Source organism: Artibeus jamaicensis, unplaced genomic scaffold (assembly GCF_021234435.1).
Source record: "Artibeus jamaicensis isolate MK-2021 breed Jamaican fruit bat unplaced genomic scaffold, CSHL_Jam_final scaffold_369, whole genome shotgun sequence".
Classification (NCBI taxonomy): domain Eukaryota; kingdom Metazoa; phylum Chordata; class Mammalia; order Chiroptera; family Phyllostomidae; genus Artibeus; species Artibeus jamaicensis.
This window is the reverse complement of record NW_026522042.1, coordinates 37151636-37171095: the sequence shown is the minus strand read 5'-3', so window position 1 is coordinate 37171095 and position 19460 is coordinate 37151636. Positions and strand designations below refer to the sequence as shown.

Here is a 19460-nt window from a genome sequence, read left to right as displayed (position 1 = left end):
TGAGTCCCTACGTCAGCAGGGGCACTTGCTACCCGGTGTGAAACACTGCTGATTGGCAAAGCCTTGCAAATACAGGAAGCCACTTTCTCCACGGAGGTGGCTGTGCACGGTGAGACCAAGTCCCACCAGAAAGGCCTCGGTGGAAACTAACCACTGCCTCAGACACCTTGCCTTTATAAAGCGTGTGTGTGGCGGAGCTTCGAGGCCGTCAGACCAACTGCTCACTGAGAGAGGCACTTGAGAAGGTCATCAAGATAAAGAGAAATGCACTGTCCTCATTTCAGTTTCACCTGAACCACGGGCAGGAAATGCATGAAAACCCATGGGACCCGAAGGGCAAGGAGACCTTGAATGTGAATGCTCTGCCTGGCAATTTAAAGAAATGTTTTCCACACATCATCATCGGTTTTGAGTCCCCCAAATCTCCTAGAGTGACAGCAATCAAAATTGATTTGGGGAATTTCATCCACAAATTCGATTTACGTGTTCCCAGTATGGAAGCTCAACAGCTTTGTCTCGCTGCTCGTGAGGGGGCCTGAGGATCTGAGGCACGACACGTAGAAGACCAGAGGCATTAGAGCGTCTGGAACAACTCAGTGGTGGGAAAGTGGACACAGGTGCAGCCCCTGCTCTGGGAGTCTGAGCTGGCTGGGCCGTCCGAACTGGTCTACTTACTCAGTGTGATGTTAGGAAGGCTTCCATCTTCCAAGTTTACTGCCTCATTTCCTCCAGGCTCACTTGGGTTATTCTGGGTGCGGTGTATACGGCCTAATAATGTATATTGATTGCCACTGGAAGCCATCCCTAAAATTTTGTTTCAAGAGAGCTCTTTTGTTGTTTTCTGACCTCACAGTTTTCACCTAGAGAAAGCTCACCCAGCATCTAGTCACTAAGGTATTGTCTTCGTTGCCTGTCCCATCTGTGTGCAGCAGAGCTCCCTGACCATGACGACGAATGCTGTTTCTCAGGGCGACACATGGCAATCACAACAAGAGCAGTGCCCCACAGAAGTGCTGGCAGAGAAGACAGCCAGGTGCCGATGTCTGGGCGGTGCTCTGGCGTGGCCAGCTTCCTGATAGGGAGTCCGGTGTCTGCCTACTAAGAGGGTCAAGATCAGTGGGTGTGGGTTGGGGTCCAGCAGTTAGCAGAGTCTGACAGCCCTCAGCTGGGTCTAGGTAGGCGGCCCATGAACCATGCTGTGATAAACACTGCTATACAAGATGATTCAGATTAAGGAGAATAAAAGGTATTTATCATCATGAAAAAAAATGAATGGGCTTATACGCTCCCCTCCACTATCTGCTCCTAACCCAACTGTGATAGCAGAATCACAATTAGTCAACTTGGACCCAGAGGTGGAAAATGAGGACTATTATGTGAGCTAACAAGCTTCAGTCTTGGTTTCAAACACACACCATGTCACACATGCACATACGATTGTACTTCCTGGCTCAGATGAAGGCAAAATCGAGCATGTCATGTTGCTCTACTGAGTGGAAATTCAAGATAGTTGTCGAAGAGTTCCACCTTGCTTCATCCATTTTAAAATGCATTGTGCCATTTTTTCTTGAGGATCAGAACCATGCCTGGCTTTTCCTTGGCTCTCCACGGTGCTCAGACCATCGGCCGTGCTCGGTGACCAATTCCACGAGAAGTGATAGAGCCCGTTGCTTACGAGTGTGACTTCGGAGCCAGTCGTCTGGGAGCACAGTGCACTGTTCCAGACTGGAAGCAGTGTTCAAACTGTTCCGAAGTATATTTCATCTTTGCTGCATTTACATCACTTAAAGGAACATATTTACAAGGCAGCGGCCCATTTAAAATACATCCCTGGAGGAAAAGCAAAATTCCTCTGTACATGGTTATGTCAGAAGGCCCCACCACATCCTCCAAGTTAGGGTTTATCAGTGGAGTTGAACACTTTTAAAAATTGTTAATACACACGGTGCAGTAAAGCAAGTTATTTCATAAAGCAGATCCTTTCTCTCTCCCCTTCTTCGCAGTCCTCCCTACCTGGAGTAGGAAGATGTTTCCAGAGTGGCACTGGCCCAAAGTGAAGAGGAAAGAGGCTGTTTTCTTCCTTCCGGGTTTGGAGCTGGGTTCTCTGAGCAGCAGCGCCTCACAGCACGTCCCACCGAGTCACGAGACCCGAGAACGTGAGCTGCCACACGCTTCACGTTCTACGGCTCACGTGAACACTTAGAAAGTTAACAGTTTCCACAACTGCGTCAACTTTGTTGTATGTTTGAGCTTTGCAGAATAAAAACTTGGGGAAAGAAAACAAGAAAAACAAAAATAAAAGTAGGGAGGAAGAGGGGCCATGATTCTGTCATCTGACTTTTAAGCAACACAAGATTCTCCAGAACGTATAAAGTATTAAACTTTCCCAAAAAGCCACAAAGAGTAGGAGTCAAATATTTATAAGGCAGTTTGTGTGTGTGTGTGTGTGTGTGTGTGTAAGGCTGTATATATTTATAAGGCTGCCTGTCAGTAGGTTATTATTGTTCCCAGCATAGAGAACAGCAAAAACGATGACTGCACCGCTGAAATCCCTCTTCCCTGGAGTCACCCACACTGAGAACAGGACCCCTGCTTAGTCACCCCTACACCCTGACTCCCCGCTACATCAGAGGCCAAGCCGTGACGGGGTCTTCCTTGGGGTTTTCCAAACTGTAACTAAGAGAATTATTTGTCTCTGGTAGAGAACTGTAAAGATCTGATGCTTGTTTTCTATCTTTGGTAAAACAATTTTAAGAGAATAAAATCCAGATACAGGCAAAAAAATGAGTTCAGAGGACCGAGTGCTCACAGCAGACGCACGTACAGGCCGGGAAGATGAGGGTAGGCTGGCAGAGATCTGTCACAGTAACAATTCAACCAGGAAAATCGTCCTCCTCAGGACTCTGTTTTGGATCAAACTGTCTTCGTTTACTCGCTTTCATGGTTATGGCTAACATTTTAAAACTCTAAGAGACTCCCACACTTTTATGCCAAACCCTGTTTCTTCCAAACTAATTCCTACTCAAAAACTCCACTTCGGTGTCTGAGAGGCAGCTCAGATGTGAATTCCTAATCTTCCCCCCCAAAACTTGTTCCCTGGCATCTCCTCCTTTCAGTTGCTGGCAACATCTTCCAGTTGCTCAAGTTTAAAAGTTTGGTGTCTTTTGATGCCTCTTTCTCACATGTCCGATATGACATCAGGAAACGCCTCGCCCTCTCCAGGTGTGCAGACTCGAGCCACTGGTCTCCACTTCCCCTCACCCCACAGGGTCCAAGCTCCACTGTTTCTTGCCAGGTGATCCTACCAGCCTCCATGTTTGTCTCCCGGACTCCCTCTTGCCCTCCTAACCACAGGGCAGCCCGTGAACGCCTCTGCATCTCACTTTTAATTCAGGTCAAGACTCTTCCGCTTGGATCCTTCAAGTACAGAGTAAAAAGTCTTTCCTATTCCCTATAATAGGAATACAACTGAAAACAATTATTCAACTGAACTCCCCACCTCTTTAACCTGACCTCTGCCCACCTCACCACCCCCCACCCCTTCCAGGCCCTTTCCTCTGCTGACCTGAGACCAGGCAGCACGTGCTCACGCTGCTACCTAGTGGCCTCTGCACCTGCACTTCGCTCCGCCTCGAACTCACACCTACCAGACAGCAGCACGGCCAGCTCCCTCCTCCACTGCCTTCAGGCACCTGTTCCTATTTCACATCTAAGGCGTCTTCCATCACCGTTCTACCTAAAATAGCACACCTTTCCTTGCTTTTCCTCAATACACATTACTTATGTCTTTCTCCCACTTGAAATTCGTGCTGCATGAGAATATACATTTGTTGTTTATTACTTGTCTTCTTAGCACGTAGAGCCATGTCTATCACGTGGTCGGCGGGAATGAACCACTCAGAATCCTTCCACTGTCTCACATTTCGGTAAAAGGGGTCGAAATTGGTCCTCACACTGTTGTAAAACAGAACTTCAGAACTTCATCTGAAGTTCTACCTCAGTCACATTCCGTCATGTATCAGGTTACTTAATGTTTCTTTCTACATCTTGTCTTCTCACTGACCATTTATTAATTCCTGAAATAGCTATTTAACAGCTTTTTCAGTGTTTAGTAAAAGCTCAGTTCTCCTTTGCTACTATATTAATACTGTGACTACAATAACTTCAATAATTTTTATTCAACTGATTTAATATTTGAAAGTCATGACACATCACTGCCACCCTGAAACTACGGCCTCCACTCTGAAATGAAGTCCCCAATCAGGAGCAGTGGAACACAGGATTCCACAGTAGAGTCCCCAGTTAGAAATAATTCCTCTCGCCTTGGAATTATCCAAGCTTGTCACTTCTGCCACTTCTCCTTCCTGCTGTTAAAATGTTAACAATCTCAGAATTTTTCTAGCACTGGTCCATTGGCAGGTAAGAGAACACGTACACATCAAATTAGTTTATATACTTGACCAGAGTCATAACCAAAAGAGCAGATCGTGGTGGTCCAAAAATGTTGGCTGAAGTTTAATGCTTTCTGCATTTTGGCAAATCTTGTGTTGCTTAAGCCAGATAAAGGAATAATGGTCCCTCTTCCTCCCTCCTTTTATTTCCCTTGTTTTCTTTCCCAAATTTTTTTATTCTGCAAAGTTCAAACATATAAAAAAGTTGAAGCGGTTGTGAAACCTGTTACTTCCTAAATGTCCATGCTGAGCGGCTAAAACTTGAAGCTGTTTGGGAAGCTCACATTCACAGGCCTTGTGACTCTCTGACATGAGATCGTGTGTTCCACTTGGTCTTCTGTATTGCACGGGTCCAAAGTAACTGCTCTGGAAGGACGGTCAGTGGACACAAAATAATGCCCCACCAGGCAAGATCTCACACTCCTGGCTACTCCAAGTTGCCTTTGTTCTTCCATGGATGCCACGCCTCCAGACTTGCTGGCGGTCTAGTTCACTATGAAAACGTCCCCATGGTTTTACTGGAGCCCCGTGAATTTATATTTACCCTGAGGCAGCACTATCAAAAAACTGAGACTGTCAAGTTGCAAAAAGAATTAATCCTCACATGATTTTGTAGTTTTGATTTTTATTTCTACTTGGCATTAATGGGATTTTAAAATGTCACCAAGGACTCATTTTTTTCTATTTCTATTTTTTGACCTAACCTCTTGACATCTGAAATCTACTGTTAAGATTACATGTCAAAGATAATTTAAAAAATATTTCAAGGGATTCTGCAAATTGTGCCTTAAAAAAACCCTATAAAAACAATTGTCAACATTATTTCTGGGTATATATCTGTAAGAATTGAGAGTATTGAAGAGATATTTGCACGTCCATGTTCACAGCAGCACTATTCACGACAGCCTCTTGGTGGACGCAACCTGAAGGTCCATCGACAGATGAATAAACAAAGCATGGAACACACACACAACAGAAGACTATGCATCTTTAAGAAGGAAACCCTATCGCATGCCACCTGGATGGACTTCGAGGACACTATGCTAGAGTGGAATAAGTCAGTCACAAAAGGACAAATACTGTGATTTACATGAGGCCCGTAAAGAAATTTATAGAAGAAATCCAAATTCAAATTAAATTAATAGAATAGGGAAGTAAGGGTGGTTTCCAGGGCTTGGGGGAAGGGCCCAAGGAGCAGCTATTTAATAGATACTTGGTTCTGCAGGATGCGGAAGTCTTGGAGCTCTGTTTCTCAACAATGGCAATACACTTAACACCACTGAGCAGTACATGTAAAAATGGTTAAGATGATAAACTTTGTTGTCTTTTCCACACACAAAAAGCAAAACACATCTGCATTGTTTGCATGTGGATTTCCGATGAACATGGGGCAGGACGGCTGCTTGTAGCGCATGTGTAGTGTTTACACTTAGAACACAATTTCCTTTTAAAACACACACCAAAAAACCTTGTGTAAAACTTAGCATTCATTAAATATATCAAGTACCGTGCATCCTAAATTACAGTTTATTAATTAGGGACGAATAACTAAGTCTACAGACTGAAGAGAAACTGCTATTCTATTGTATCTTTGTGGTTATCTGATTTATGTCTGTCTTCTCCACGAAGCAGACAACAAGCTCTCGTGTTTGGTTTTGCTCATCATTTTATCTCCAGGGCCTAGAAAATAGTGCACAAGTACTTATTAGATGAATGAATATAGTGTTAAACATTTGAAGATGTAGTAATATCCAGATCTGTAATCACCAAATTCTAGTGTAATAAGAGATATACTATTAAGAAGGCAGAATCGACTTTCAAAAAACTAATTTTAATCAAAACAAAAATTGTTGATCATTAACAAGTTTATAAAACAGTGATTTAGTTACATAAATAAATTGATATCAGTGTATCAAATCTTAATTACTTTCAACTTCATGAGCATGTTTACATGGGTGATGAAGTACAACCTTTTTTTTTCTTTTTACCTATTATAATAAATAAAATGGAGCGCATGAAATAGTTCTAAACAAAAAAATACCTACAAACATACCTCTAGCATGTTCTCTAATGAAGGGGACAGGAGACACTGGACAACTTTTGCACCAAAACATAAAAACTGCTTTAAAAAGCACAAGGCTACAGAACCATCAGCTAAAGGAAAGACACTACGCTGTAACCAAAGTTGGTATTTAATAATATAATGAACAGTTTGGTAGTTAGATCTCCAGTTTGGTTATTTTAAAGCATTAAGGACAAGGCAAGATAGAAGGCTGCTTTTGTTTTGAGTAATTCTAGAGAAAATAAAATATATTTTAAAAAGAAAGAAAGAAAACGGAAAAGTAGAACAGTCAGACCTACACAACTTTCTGTCCTGCACAAAGTCAAAATACCTATGCAGAATAGACATATAATATATATAATGTTATTTGTGCACAAAGGTTAGCTTATTAGCTCACTGCAAAGGCGTTATGTATCATATGTCAATTGTTCTGGAAAACATTTTGCGTTTGTGTCAAAAGGATATTTCTTTGAAGTTTCCTAGGCTAGGAGGCACGAACCCCAGTTCTGGCACACTGTATATTCTTAATGCTAAGGCTTGCTGCTCTGGCTGTGCATTTGTTGTCTCTCTTTCTTTAGTGCCTGTTACAAGCATGTGTGGTGTAGTGGTTGTTTCTGTTGGTGGTGTGTGTGTGTCTGGTGTTTGTGTATACGTGTATATATGTATATATAGGTTGTATAAATATATATACATATATAATTTCTCCCAATAGATCTCAGTCCAACCATGCAATCCGAAAGGTGGCTCTGCATAGATGCCCCGCATGAAGTTCGCCGCCTGAGCCAACCCTGAAGCAAGGCGCACTTTTAGTCCTTCTGATAGGTTTTCTCAGTTTTTTTTTTTTGTTTTTGTTTAAAACCAAGCTACTGCAGCTTCAAGTATTTTGCATTACATAGAATATTTTTATAAATTAGTTAATGTTATATTTTCAATATTCAGACATATACTATAATATATATACAGTACAATAAATGCTCTCATTCTTTTTTTAATTTTTTGATAAATCCCTGAGAATGTATGTTGACAGTCGCTAAGTCTCCACATGCACAAGCGTCGTGTGCCATGCTTCTGGACGAACAGCACTGCAAAGCCACGTGGGTCAGCCTTTAACTATTAGTATTTCGTTGTGTTGGTTTGTTTAAATATGCTGAGAATGTCAAGATGAGTTACACAGAAGTAAAGCTGAATCCATTCGAGGTACTTATCACAGGATGGAGGTGTTCTGTTTGGTTTTTAAAGCCATTTCAATTACTTTTTTTGAGGCTGTGAACGTATACAGAAAACAGGAGAGCTATGTGGACTTTCGCCACTTGACAACATATACTCAGTGTAAACCAAACCTTGTTAACCTCTCTCGCATACAAAATTTTAAAAAAGAAAAGAATCGAAAAAATAATAAAATAAAAGGAAATAGAAGAGAAAGGGAAGAAAATTAAGAACACACAAACTTTCACAGGACAATTTAGTCTGCAAACGCAATATAACTATACACATATAATACCGGTGTGGCTCTGTTCTTTAAGTTAAAAAGGGTACAAAGGCAGGCTCAAGTAAAAACAAACCGTCCCTCCCCTCCCCACCCCCACTCATACAAGTTCTATCAACCAAACCTCTCCCGAACCAACATCATCAGTTTCTTTTTGCCTTTGTAGATTTGTTTCAGGTTGTCAATAAACTGTGTAAACTGAATGTGTCCGTCGTGCGCCATTAAGAAGGTCTCTCGGGCCTTGCTGAGGAACTCGATAAACTCACTATAGTGCCGGGGACTGATGTGTGTGAGTCGTGAGTGCGTTGTGTTGATGTAGGCCCCGATCGTGGCATCCAAAAGCTGCCTCAAGGGGGCTTTGTCCAGTGACATGAGCTTACCAGAGTTCCTCCTTCCATGAAGTCCCACCATGCCAGGGGTGGTCAGAGTGCACCTGCGCAAAATGTCTGACAGTACCGTTGCACACTTGACACTCTTGACCACCAGAGGTATTATAGCTGCAAGCTCATTTTTGCCGAGGGAGTGGCTGAGCGCACAGGCCCACAAAACGTCATTAATGGCAGGGTGCGTGTCCTGATTGTAACTCAGGTTGAGATGGGTCATGGCCAGGGTGGCCAGCTTGTAGGCCCTCATGGGGTATCCGCGGTGCTCCATGTACCGTGCTATTGTGAAGAGCTGGGTGTAGCTCATGCCGGTGGTAGCAGCGTCAAGAACAATTTGGTACGCCGTCTCAAAAGCTATGTGATCCTTTTCACACAGGGTCAGCGCAGAGAGGGCACAATTCTGAGGGTCCTTCATGGCACACTGCAAAGCAAGTGTCCTGGCACTACTGGCCAGCTTCTCCTGCTGATGGCAGTCCAGGTGGAGGCGGACGATGGTGCTGTTGGACATCACGGTGGTGGCAACTATACTTGTGGCCTCGGTGGGAGTAAAGAGTGTAAACCAGCTCTGCATGATGCTGTCCAGGGCGTAGACACCTGCAAGCAACGCGGAGAATCCCAGTTACTGACAAGGATGCTGCTTAGGGGTCTTGCCTTATTTCCACTGTATAATCTGTGCTTACATTGTTAACCATCACAGGACATGAGCCAGGCCAGAAAATCCTGTAAGGTGGTGTGCCTGGGAGCAACCCTGTAGAATAGGTCATTGTAGACTGTTAGTCAGTAAAGGCCTGAAAGGAACATGAACTTGCTGTAATACAGAAATACAGAACTAATCCTCTCGGTTGCACTGCACTGCTTGCCGTTTCAGACAACGGCTTTTTCCTAATGAGTTCACTGGGGCTTCCTGTCAGTTTCCCACTACAGAATCTGAGTCAGAAAAACTATAACCCTCACCACAATAGGTAGTTTTCATGTGGTATGTGTGTTAGTATGTAGTTTTAAAGCACACAGGACATGAAAGGATTAAGATACACGAAGCGGCAGGAAAACGTGACCCATGCTGGAGAGAAAAGAGTCAACAGAAGCAGACGTGCAGATGACTCAGATGTGGAAGTGCTGACAAAGACTTTAAATAACCGTTTTATGTACACAGACGTGACATGTCTCAGCTGCAGGAAAACCCTACAGGCAGGTTGAGTTAAAGCGGAGGCACTACACTGCAGAGGGAAATTGGGCCTGCATCTCGGTGCTGGGCAAGGGGAACTGCGTGGCAGCTTCGGGAGTGGATTTGTTTGTGCTGTTTCACAGCGTCACATCACTAATCTAAATGTCGCTTTTCTGTTGAGACCAAATTCCCATTTTTCCAAAATTAACCATTACAGATTAATGACAGAAAAATAACAAGAATGATTTTACAGTATCTGTTTGCTGTGTCAGTATCTGAACACTGGGGCGGCAGTGTCTCTCAGCAAGAGGCATGTGTCCTTTCCTAATGCCAAACAGGCAGAAAGGCAGCTGAGCCACCGTGCTTTCCAGCAGCCCCCACATGTTTGGACCCGCTGGGAAGGCAAAGGTTTCTCTGGCCCTGACGGACTGCTGCAGAACAGAAGCAGGTGACTGATGGGTCTCCCAAACCGCAGCTTACAGGCAACCAGGGATCTTCTCGTGGCTAGTTTCTCACCCACCTGAGAGCTCAGCTAAACACCCGGTGGCCACCCCTCTGCTGGATACCATGACATGTGCCCTAAGATGATCAGGAAAACACCAGGGCATCTATGCAACTTTATATTATGTTCATTGAAATGGCCTGAGCCACTAATCCAGTCTCGAGTTAGTTTCAAAGGTAGGCTCCAACAGCGCAAAGATTCACTCTGACACCCTTAATACAAAATGGTAAATTTGATGATCACAAAGTTACTAAAAGCACCTTCATAGTGACAGAACAAATGGATACAAAGTGTTTGCTCGCTGACTTATTCCACTGATAAGAGCCTGGAGCCTCACATGCTTGACAGTTTGGAAGAGGAACAATGCCAAGTGTGTACGACTGAAGGTTCAAGCAAAGGGAGCCCCTGTAGGTTCCGGGAAAGGGCAGAAGCCTTCCAGAAGTCAAGGGGAAAGACCGCTCCTCCAGAGTGTACCTACCCACTTCAGTAGCACATGTTACCAGCCACCTGACCATCTCCCGCCGTCGCCAATTTAAGGTTGACAGTGTCATTCGCATAACCTACAAAGAAAGAGAGGATTAATGAAATGTTTTGGAAGATGATCCCCGGTCACTGGAAATACAAAACAAGTCGCTCCAGTCTAAACCACAGGGCTCACTTCCCTACCAGCAGGAGGATGGAGAGCCACATGTAGAGCAAGCTCTGCCGAGGAACTGGATGTGTCCCCAGCTACCCAAGCTGGCCCTGTCCCAGCCACAGAGGCTGCGGGTCCGCCTCTTCCTCCTCCTGGTGGAGCCACTGACCAAACTCGGCATCCTGGGCAAGTCCCTCATTCACTCACTCCTCTCACCTGCGAAATCAGGCCTGAACTGAGAGGCATTAAACACAGTCCGTGCCCTCTACTCCTCCCCAGCTTTACATTCTATGGTTTTAGATTTCTGAGGCTCCCCTGAACTCATTCTGATTAGAAACCCTCAGATGGCAAAGAGGTTAAGAATTTTAAAAAACTGATTTAAGAAGGGAGCAAGAACATGAGGAGGGAAAAGAAGAGAGGGAGAAAGGGAGGCGGGGAGAGAGAGAGTGAGAGATACACAGACAGACATGGGATTGTCGCTCTACTCATTTACGCATTCACTGGTTGATTCATGTGTCCTGACTGGGGATTGAACCCACAACCTTGGCATATCAGGATGACACTCTGACCAACTGAGCTACCTGTTCAGGGCTGTAAATTATTTTAAAATAATTATTTTAGTTTTTTTTTTTTTTCAATCTCTGGTTGCTCTTGTCTGGGAAGAAATCATCTTTGGCATCATCAGAGATCTGATTGTGTTTTTCACTTTCTAATGAGAGACCTGGAGATAAAATATCCCTCTCTTCCTGCTTCCCCCATTCTTCACCATTCAGCAGGTCTGGGTATGTGACTCTTGAGTCCTCGGAAGCCCCTCTGGGAATCAATCCCAGGGGAATGGGGGCAGGGAGTAAATTCTCATCAATCTGCCATGTACCCAAAATTATCTGCCAGAATTCCCAACAACCAGAAAACTTGTATTAACGGTGTTTTTCCTTCATCATGCTTTTAAGAGGCAAAAGAAATGAAAATAAGCCAAATAACATAATTTTTAAAAAGAAACTTCTTGAAATGTCATTTTATTGCTTAAATGCAATCACTCTCCTATACCCTCTACTTCTGCCACACCACATACAGTGAGTGCGTTTTCTTATCACCCAGTTCTTTGTGTAAACTTCATCAATCACTGTAAGGAGAGTCCACACTGTAAGACCGGATTAATCATCTCACCAGGCATTCCACTCCCCATACTTTTAGTAACTAGGGGATAACAATTTCTTCACTTTTCATGGGGGAGGAAAAAAAGCAAATGTAAATAGAGATTCCTTGAGAAAAGCAGAAATAGAAACTTTTCAGTTCCTGGTTTGCAGTAAGTAATCTTTTCAGAAACTGTCAGGAAGCAGACCTCTATCCACATAACTGATGGAAAATGTCCCTGGTGGAGTCCACACAGGCCTGACCCCGGACACTGCACCCTGGCCCCACCCCTCCTCCTTCACTGAGTGTCCTCAGGTTTCCAGAAAGGAGCTAGAACCGCCCATCTCTTATGAAAATGAAACATCAATAAAAATTCATCCTTCCTCTAAAAATTTACCTCTGACAACGAAATCTTTAATATACGCAATAGCTTTATTTAAGTCTCTTATGAGCAATCATTCCTCTCCCTTCATTAAAGGAGAAATGGTGACATTAAGGCTATAATTAAGAAAAGAATTTTTAAACTTGAAAGACACAATCAGGCTTCTAAATGTAAATCCAGTCCCTCAGGTAGCAGCTGATTCAGTTGGGTCTGACCTCATCTCTGAAACACAGTGCTCTTCCGAAAGTTGGATAGATTTGTGCTATAAACTCGTTTTACCTGCGCTAAAAAAATCCAAATAAACGGACAGAAACAACCCTAAGACGGTGCCTGTACCTAGCGGCCCTCGGTACCCCAGGGAAGACCCCCAGTCACATACCTGCAGCCCCAGCTCCAGAGACACTTTCAAAAGCGTAATGTCCGGCAAACTGTCCATGAGCGTTGCTATTTTAAATGCATCTTGGGCAAGCTTGAAGATGTGGGATGAGGAGTGGATATTTTTCTGAATGGATTCTAATACTGTTTCCAGCCTCCGAACATCGCCTGCAACAAACAAGGAAAAACCAAACCAAATCAAATCAAAGCAAAACAAATAAAGCATACCAAACACACACACACACACACACGTGCGCGCACACACACACACACACAGGGAGGTAAAAGGGAAACAAAATAAAACATAAAGCACAAGTGAATTTGATGGAAATGGTCATAGCGGGCACAGATGTAACTAAGTAGCCCCAGAGTGACTGATAAGTGTATGAATGTCAGCTCCATAAAAAAGAAACACGGAGACACGCCCTCAATGACTAAAAACACGTGTGACCCAGAACCAACAGCAGAGAACAGCTAGCTCTCCTAGTTTCCACTTAAGTATTTTTGCTGAATATTTCATGGAGGTAAAAAAAAAGTAACCTAACTTTTTAATGTGCTTCCGAATCTCAACCACCACTGACTGACACGGCATCGTAACTAAACCTGAACTCTGCCAGCAGCAAGTTTAAGGATGCAGCTAAGTGAGTGAAATGCCAGGCTCAAATGAGTAACACCTGTTTTGCCTCATAAGCTAACACCTAACACCCTACAACCCGATATTAGCACTACCATTGAGAATTTGATAGCAAACATGACCCTTAAAAAAAGGCAAACTAACAAAATAATCATGAGGCCCCAGGGCATTCCAGTACCTTTGGCTGCAGTTAGCATGGTGGAAGCCAGCTCACACTGCTGGGATTCTATGTGGCTCAGAGTGAACCAGCGAGGGTATCTGTTGGGAACAACTGATGCAATGTGGTGGGGGCGGGTAAGGTCTCCCGTTGGAGCAGTAGATTCCAATACTAGTAACCTGTAATGAGAAGAGACAGGGCAGGTGGCTCCTAGTTATTACTTGTCTATCACCTTAGCAACAGGGACTGGCCAGTAGCCAGAGGAGTGGGTAGATGCTGGGAGAAATGTTCAGGTCCTTGCAGGAAGAAGAGCTGGTACAGCTACTCTCTGTTGTCTGATGCCAAGGTCGCCTCATTAATTGCTCATTACCCAAACCTAAGAAATCTCCTTTCTTTAGTATCATTCAGAAAACTGCAAAATTCAAGGAAATTAAAATATGTAATAATGACTTTTGAAACTCAGTCTTGATGTTTACCTACTTTAAAATTTTTAAATCTTACTACTCATTAAGAAAATACATGTCAACAGAAAATGGACAGTGAAGTGAATAGTAAGACTGAGATGGTAACAGTCAGGGATCAGTGGATAGCCGAGATGCATACGCTTACCGTATTAAAATACAAAATAAAAGGAGAAGTTAAATAAAAATGACTTCCTTTCCATTATTCATACTTTCTAAAAAGTTCCTTATGACTTCAGGAATCTGTAGTTAGAAAATGTTCCATCGATCATATCAGAAGATAAGTGCGAATGATTCAAGTATTTGTCCCTTGACTGTCTTATAATAAATTCAGTGTGACTTCTCATTTCAATCAATCTTTGATTATGTTGACAAATAAAGAATAATTATTAAAAACCAAGCATATGCTTAGTGATCTCCTCCGAATGTAAATACTGAAGAGATTAGTACAGTAGCTACAACTGCAAGAATTTTACAATCATCATCAAAATTTGACCTTCTTCACTCAAGTTCACCAGTGTTAGGACTATGAAATAAGAGCTGGGGATTAAGAGGAGTAAACAGCGTAAGGGTGTGAGGCTAGCCTTGGGGCCCCACCCAAGAGCAGTTACTGCTCTGGTGAGCCAAGTGCCTCCTTCTCTTTCCCTTTTTACTATTGACAGACATGTTACCATTAGAGGGTAGCAAGGGAGGCAATTAAGTAATAATTTTGGTGGGGTTGCTATTTAGCTTGAAAAAAAAAATCAGAATATCCCTGTAATGATCGGGCAGACCTTTTCCCGAGTAGTTGTAGTAAAAACAAGTGAATACCGCTGGGAAGATGAGAAATGAGTGCTGAAAACACCCCTCCCCAGACCACCGCCCCTACTTCCAGAAGGACGAAGAAGCAAGTAAGCTGCAAGTTTCTCTTCCTTCCTGTTCCACTGGCTGCCCTGAGATGCTCCAGAGGTCACACCACCTCCCACGGCAGTGGGAGTTGTGGCAGGCAGGAGAGAAAAGGTGGAAAAGCAATTCCCCTGTGCCCTGCTACTATCCCATGAACAAAAACTATGTGGGTGGCAAGCAAGGGCAAACATAAGTGAGTTTCTGAGGGTTATAAAAGCAAGCCTTTCTACCTGATAGCTTCACATTAGCCAGACCCAAAGAGAAACGTTATTTTACTCTTAAACTTGATGATGGTCATAGCAATAGCATCTAGGGGCATCATAACATTAGCATCCTTCCCTTTACACTGGAGTGGAATTGGTAGATTTGAATAGGTATAGATAGAGCTGAGCATCTGTCTTCATCTGACAATTTCTGTTTCAGCTTCAGAAAGTGGGAATAAAAATATAATTGTGTTTCAAAATACAAACCAAGTGGTATAACATCATTTGGTGGGGAACTTTTACTTATGTTAGTTTTTAGCATTTTAAAAATAGACAAGAGATAATTTACAAGGTTTCTCTGATAGGTAAATGAGATTTCATGTTGCCAAGGAAAAGCATGTCAAATAAAAAGGTGTCAGCCTCAAAATACACTGATACACACACACCCCCATCACTGCATAAAAGAGACCTCTTGAGAGACAAGCTACACACATAAAAAGGCAAGATTTTGGTTTTGAATCCGCCATACTGGTTGCAGACATACGTAACCTTTGACGAAAAGCTTCTATAGGATAAAACTATTCTCTAGCACCTCAAGCCTTTAGGTATGTTCACTATTTGTCTGTAGGTGGCTAAAAAGGGGTTTGTTTAATCTGCACTTCAACATAGAAGTGTTTTGATTTCTTAAAGGAAAAAGTTCCTATTTTAAGAAAGGTGGATATTCCTTTCATGCCCCTACAGTTTAATATGCTACAACTAAGACTAACACATACAATGTTGAATTCACTAAAAATTACTCACCAAGAACAAATTCATGATAAAAATTATAATTTGGTGAGCTGACTTTTAAGAGGAAGTGAAAATAGATGGTCAGTGGCAGACGCAATGTGCTCTAGTTGTTGCCACTGAAAAGGAGGGACCAAGGAGGACCAGGCAGTCAGAGCGGAGGTGGGCCGGCTCCAGGAGACTGTAACAGTGGGGTCTTCAGTACTCCGCACAGGGTCCATCTCCTGGCACCCTCCACTGGAGCCCAAGGGCAAGTGGGTGACACAGTGGCCTTCCTGCACTATTGATGGAATGTGAAGTCACAGCAGGTGTGGAGGGATCCCTCAATTATTACATGCACTCAAGTACACTTATTCACCACTGTTTCAAAAATCTAATTTTCCTAAAACAACTCATTATTTAGGAAGATTTCAACTGTTGCTGCCATATGGTTAAACTGGGCCTGAAATTGTTCTCTATTCCCAAATTCCAGCTTCAAGAAAAAGTAGGAAAAAGCCACCATGAGCATGAACATGACATGACAGTCAAGGACACCATTCTTCCTTCACTTTAAAACAAGAGCCAAATAAGGCAACAACCTAACCTCTAGACAATCCAAGGAGTATATAACTAAGTAGGTTCTTTAGATTTTCTGCTGCCTGCAGGAAATGAACATGAATGAACAAGAACCAGTTAACAGCATTTGTCCCAGTGGGGAATCTGCATTGCATCTGCCCTGCTGGGCTGTGAATACGTACCGCATTGCTCTCAGTGCAATTTTGTATGCCAATTCAGCATCGTGAGGTAGGAGGGAGGTGAAGAGATACTTGGCAAATGTGTGCATTGGAACGCTCTCGCGGTGGATTATTTCGCCTAAACCACTATATGGTCCGGCTGCGGGAAGAGAGCATACATATTTTAAATTCCTAAAAAAGGAACTAAGACTTCTTGTAATGTATATCTTATCATTGTTATGCAAAACTGTAACATATACAAGCTAACCTAGTTAAGAATGTAATCTAAGTGACATAGTAGAAAGGAATACAAATTCTTAGTAAAAAATGTTTCTACAGGATACAGTGTCCAATATCAAATTTACTTCAGCAACAACCCCTAACTGCACCACAGTTAAAATGAGGATCACAGAACGAAGGGGCAGAGCCTTTTCACATTCTAACTGCTCCAGAGGAAGAAACCTTCCGATGCATAAAACCTCACTGAATTCAAGAAACACCCTGTCAAAGCACCAGGATTTTCATATGCACCGCTGACTGTGCAGCTTTAATGCTGGAACCCGCTCCCAGACCCAATCAAGCCGCAGGGGAAGGACAAGCCGGGTTTCCACAAAGTGTGCTCTGATGGGGTGGGGAGGGTTCTGAATCACAAAGCCCAGGACAAGACTTTAATCGCTGCTGCTTTTTTTTTTTTTAAGATTTTATTTATTTATCTTTAGAGGGGAAGGAGAGAAGGAGAGAAACATCAATGTATGGTTGCCTCTCGTGAGTCCCCTGCTGGGAACTGGCCTGCAACCCAGGCATGTGCCCTGACTGGGAATTGAATCGTGATCATGTGGTTCGCAGACCTGTGCTTAATCCACTGAGCTACACCAGCCAGGGCTGCTGTTTCTAATAAGCAGAAATAAATACTGATTCTCAGAAAGTGATTAATAAATAAAAGGATAAGTTTACCCATCTGATACTCACCACAGGCAAAAGAAAAACAAAATTAAAGTAACTGGAAATTTACCGCTTTTTGGGCTCCCAAAGACCAATTTTAAAAGGAAGATTGCATTTAAGCTGTCAAAATTCATTCTTTAGTAAGTTATGACAAGGATGGAGGCAAAGCTGACTTCCCCTGTGTACTCTGAATGCGGCCCTAAGAAGGGTGATAACAGATTTTGAAAATAAATTCTGAAAGGAAACCACAGTGGTTAGTTCAACTACTTTCCACTTACGCACCTAGAGGTTTAGTTACTGTAAGGTGTTTAATAAATTAGTTTCCATGTCACCTTTGGGTAAAATCTGTTTACAATTATGAACCATAACACTACTGCTCAGAGAATATAATACATTTGTTTTCCATGAGAAAAACCAGTCTGGTGAAGAGCTTAGAATGCAAGAAATGCCGTTCAGAAGAAATGATGGGAGGAAGTACTGAACTGGGTGTGGGGTAAGAGCATTATATATTATAGGTCATTTTAACAGGAGTCATTTTTAAATTTCATTCTCTTATTTTTGGTTAGTATCTTTTAATTGTTCATTATTTAAGTACTTGGAAAATTGTATACTAGACAACTGATTTTTTTTTTACCTAGGCAAACTAAAATCCTTCCTAGATTTCTAATTTTACCAAGCCTATAATTAATCTTTTTCTCTTAAGATTTTAAAATACTTTAATGATTTGATATTTTTCAAAAGTTAATACAACATTATAGTTCCACCTTTAGTTCATATAATGAGGCCAAATTATTTAGGTTATTATTATGAACTGAATGTATCTTCCACCCCAATTCAGTATGTTCAAAGCCCCAACTCCCAGTGCAACTGCATCTGCAGAAAGGGGCCTTCAGGAAAGGAATGAAGGTTGAAGGGTGGGGGGAGAGCTGATCCAATAGGGTTAGTGTCCTTATAACAGACATCTGAGGGTGCTCTCTCTCTGGCAGGCAGCTACCTCTAAGCCAGGAGGAGGGACATCACCAGCAAATAAATTGGCCAGCACCTGGCCTTAGACTTCTCAGCCTCCAGAACTGTGAGAAATAAATTTCTCTTGTTTAAGCCACGCAGTCTAGGCATTTTGTTATGGCAGCCTCAGCAGACTAAGACACTAACTCTATTTTGCATAAGGACTAAATATAACAATTTGTAGATTTTCTTCATTTCTCTCCCATTTCGTTCCAACGTTTCCCTTAAACCATCAAACTACTTTTTTTTTACTCCACAGGGAAAGCCAGCATACACAATCAACACTTGTTATGACATCTCTGAACAAGCAAAATATTCAGTCAGGTATCACAGAATTATTTGTGAATTAATAATCAGTGTAATTCCTGAACGTTAGTGTACTGAATAATGAAAAACTGAAATTTGGTACTAAGTTTCCCATAAGTCCTTTTTCAACATGCCAAGATTGAGGCCAGAAGTGATTAACACTCAGCAACAATACAGGGTTATTGCTTCCTCTTTTTTCAGATACCCGAGGCTACCTACTCTTTTGTCCCTGAAATTCTGAGTATAAATACATGAAGAACTAGGTGCCCCAGTGTAGTCAACTCAACACTTCATGACTGAGTTGACTGCACTCATCTTCTGGAATTTACAGGAATGGTCGGTCCCTTGACTTCCCCCTTGGACTGTTTCCTGGACTCTCTGAGGGCCTAACAAAGTCAGGCAAGGAGAGAAAGCTGGGATGAGTCAACCACACTCCTTTATCAGGCACAGTGCTTACAAAAATGTTTAATGGGAAGGTATGGACTAATCAAAGATGAGACAGTTAAACATTATTCATGAGTAATGAACAAGAAGAACATTTAAAAAGATAAATGATAAAGAGATATCAGGCCCCATCAGCACTAAAAAGTACACACCCTCTTCCAATTCATCAGTATAATAAAAACCAAAAGTCAGTTACTACGAGCCAGTGACAGCACAAAAAAAGGTTGTGGCTTATGATTTTGATTATCTCAACAGAGGAAAGTAAAATTAAAGAGTAATGAAAAAATCAAGATAGCTTAAAATTTGCCAAGATAGGCTTTTATGTTTAGAAGAAAAAAAAATTAGGTAAG

At 42.4% G+C, this 19460-nt stretch overlaps 1 protein-coding gene across 1 annotated transcript in view; it reads right to left on the bottom strand.

Moving 5' to 3' along the window:
* Positions 1-6261: 6261 nt before the first annotated feature.
* ZSWIM6 (zinc finger SWIM-type containing 6) overlaps positions 6262-19460 on the bottom strand; it is a 196880-nt gene continuing 183681 nt past the window's right edge. The window contains exons 10-14 of the mRNA XM_037155838.2: positions 16438-16573; positions 13387-13544; positions 12579-12742; positions 10528-10609; positions 6262-8976 (exon numbers count right to left, since the gene is read on the bottom strand). Of these exons, the coding sequence (XP_037011733.1) occupies positions 8114-8976; positions 10528-10609; positions 12579-12742; positions 13387-13544; positions 16438-16573 (1403 nt within the window). The 3' untranslated portion in view covers positions 6262-8113. The remainder of the gene's footprint in view (positions 8977-10527; positions 10610-12578; positions 12743-13386; positions 13545-16437; positions 16574-19460) is intronic.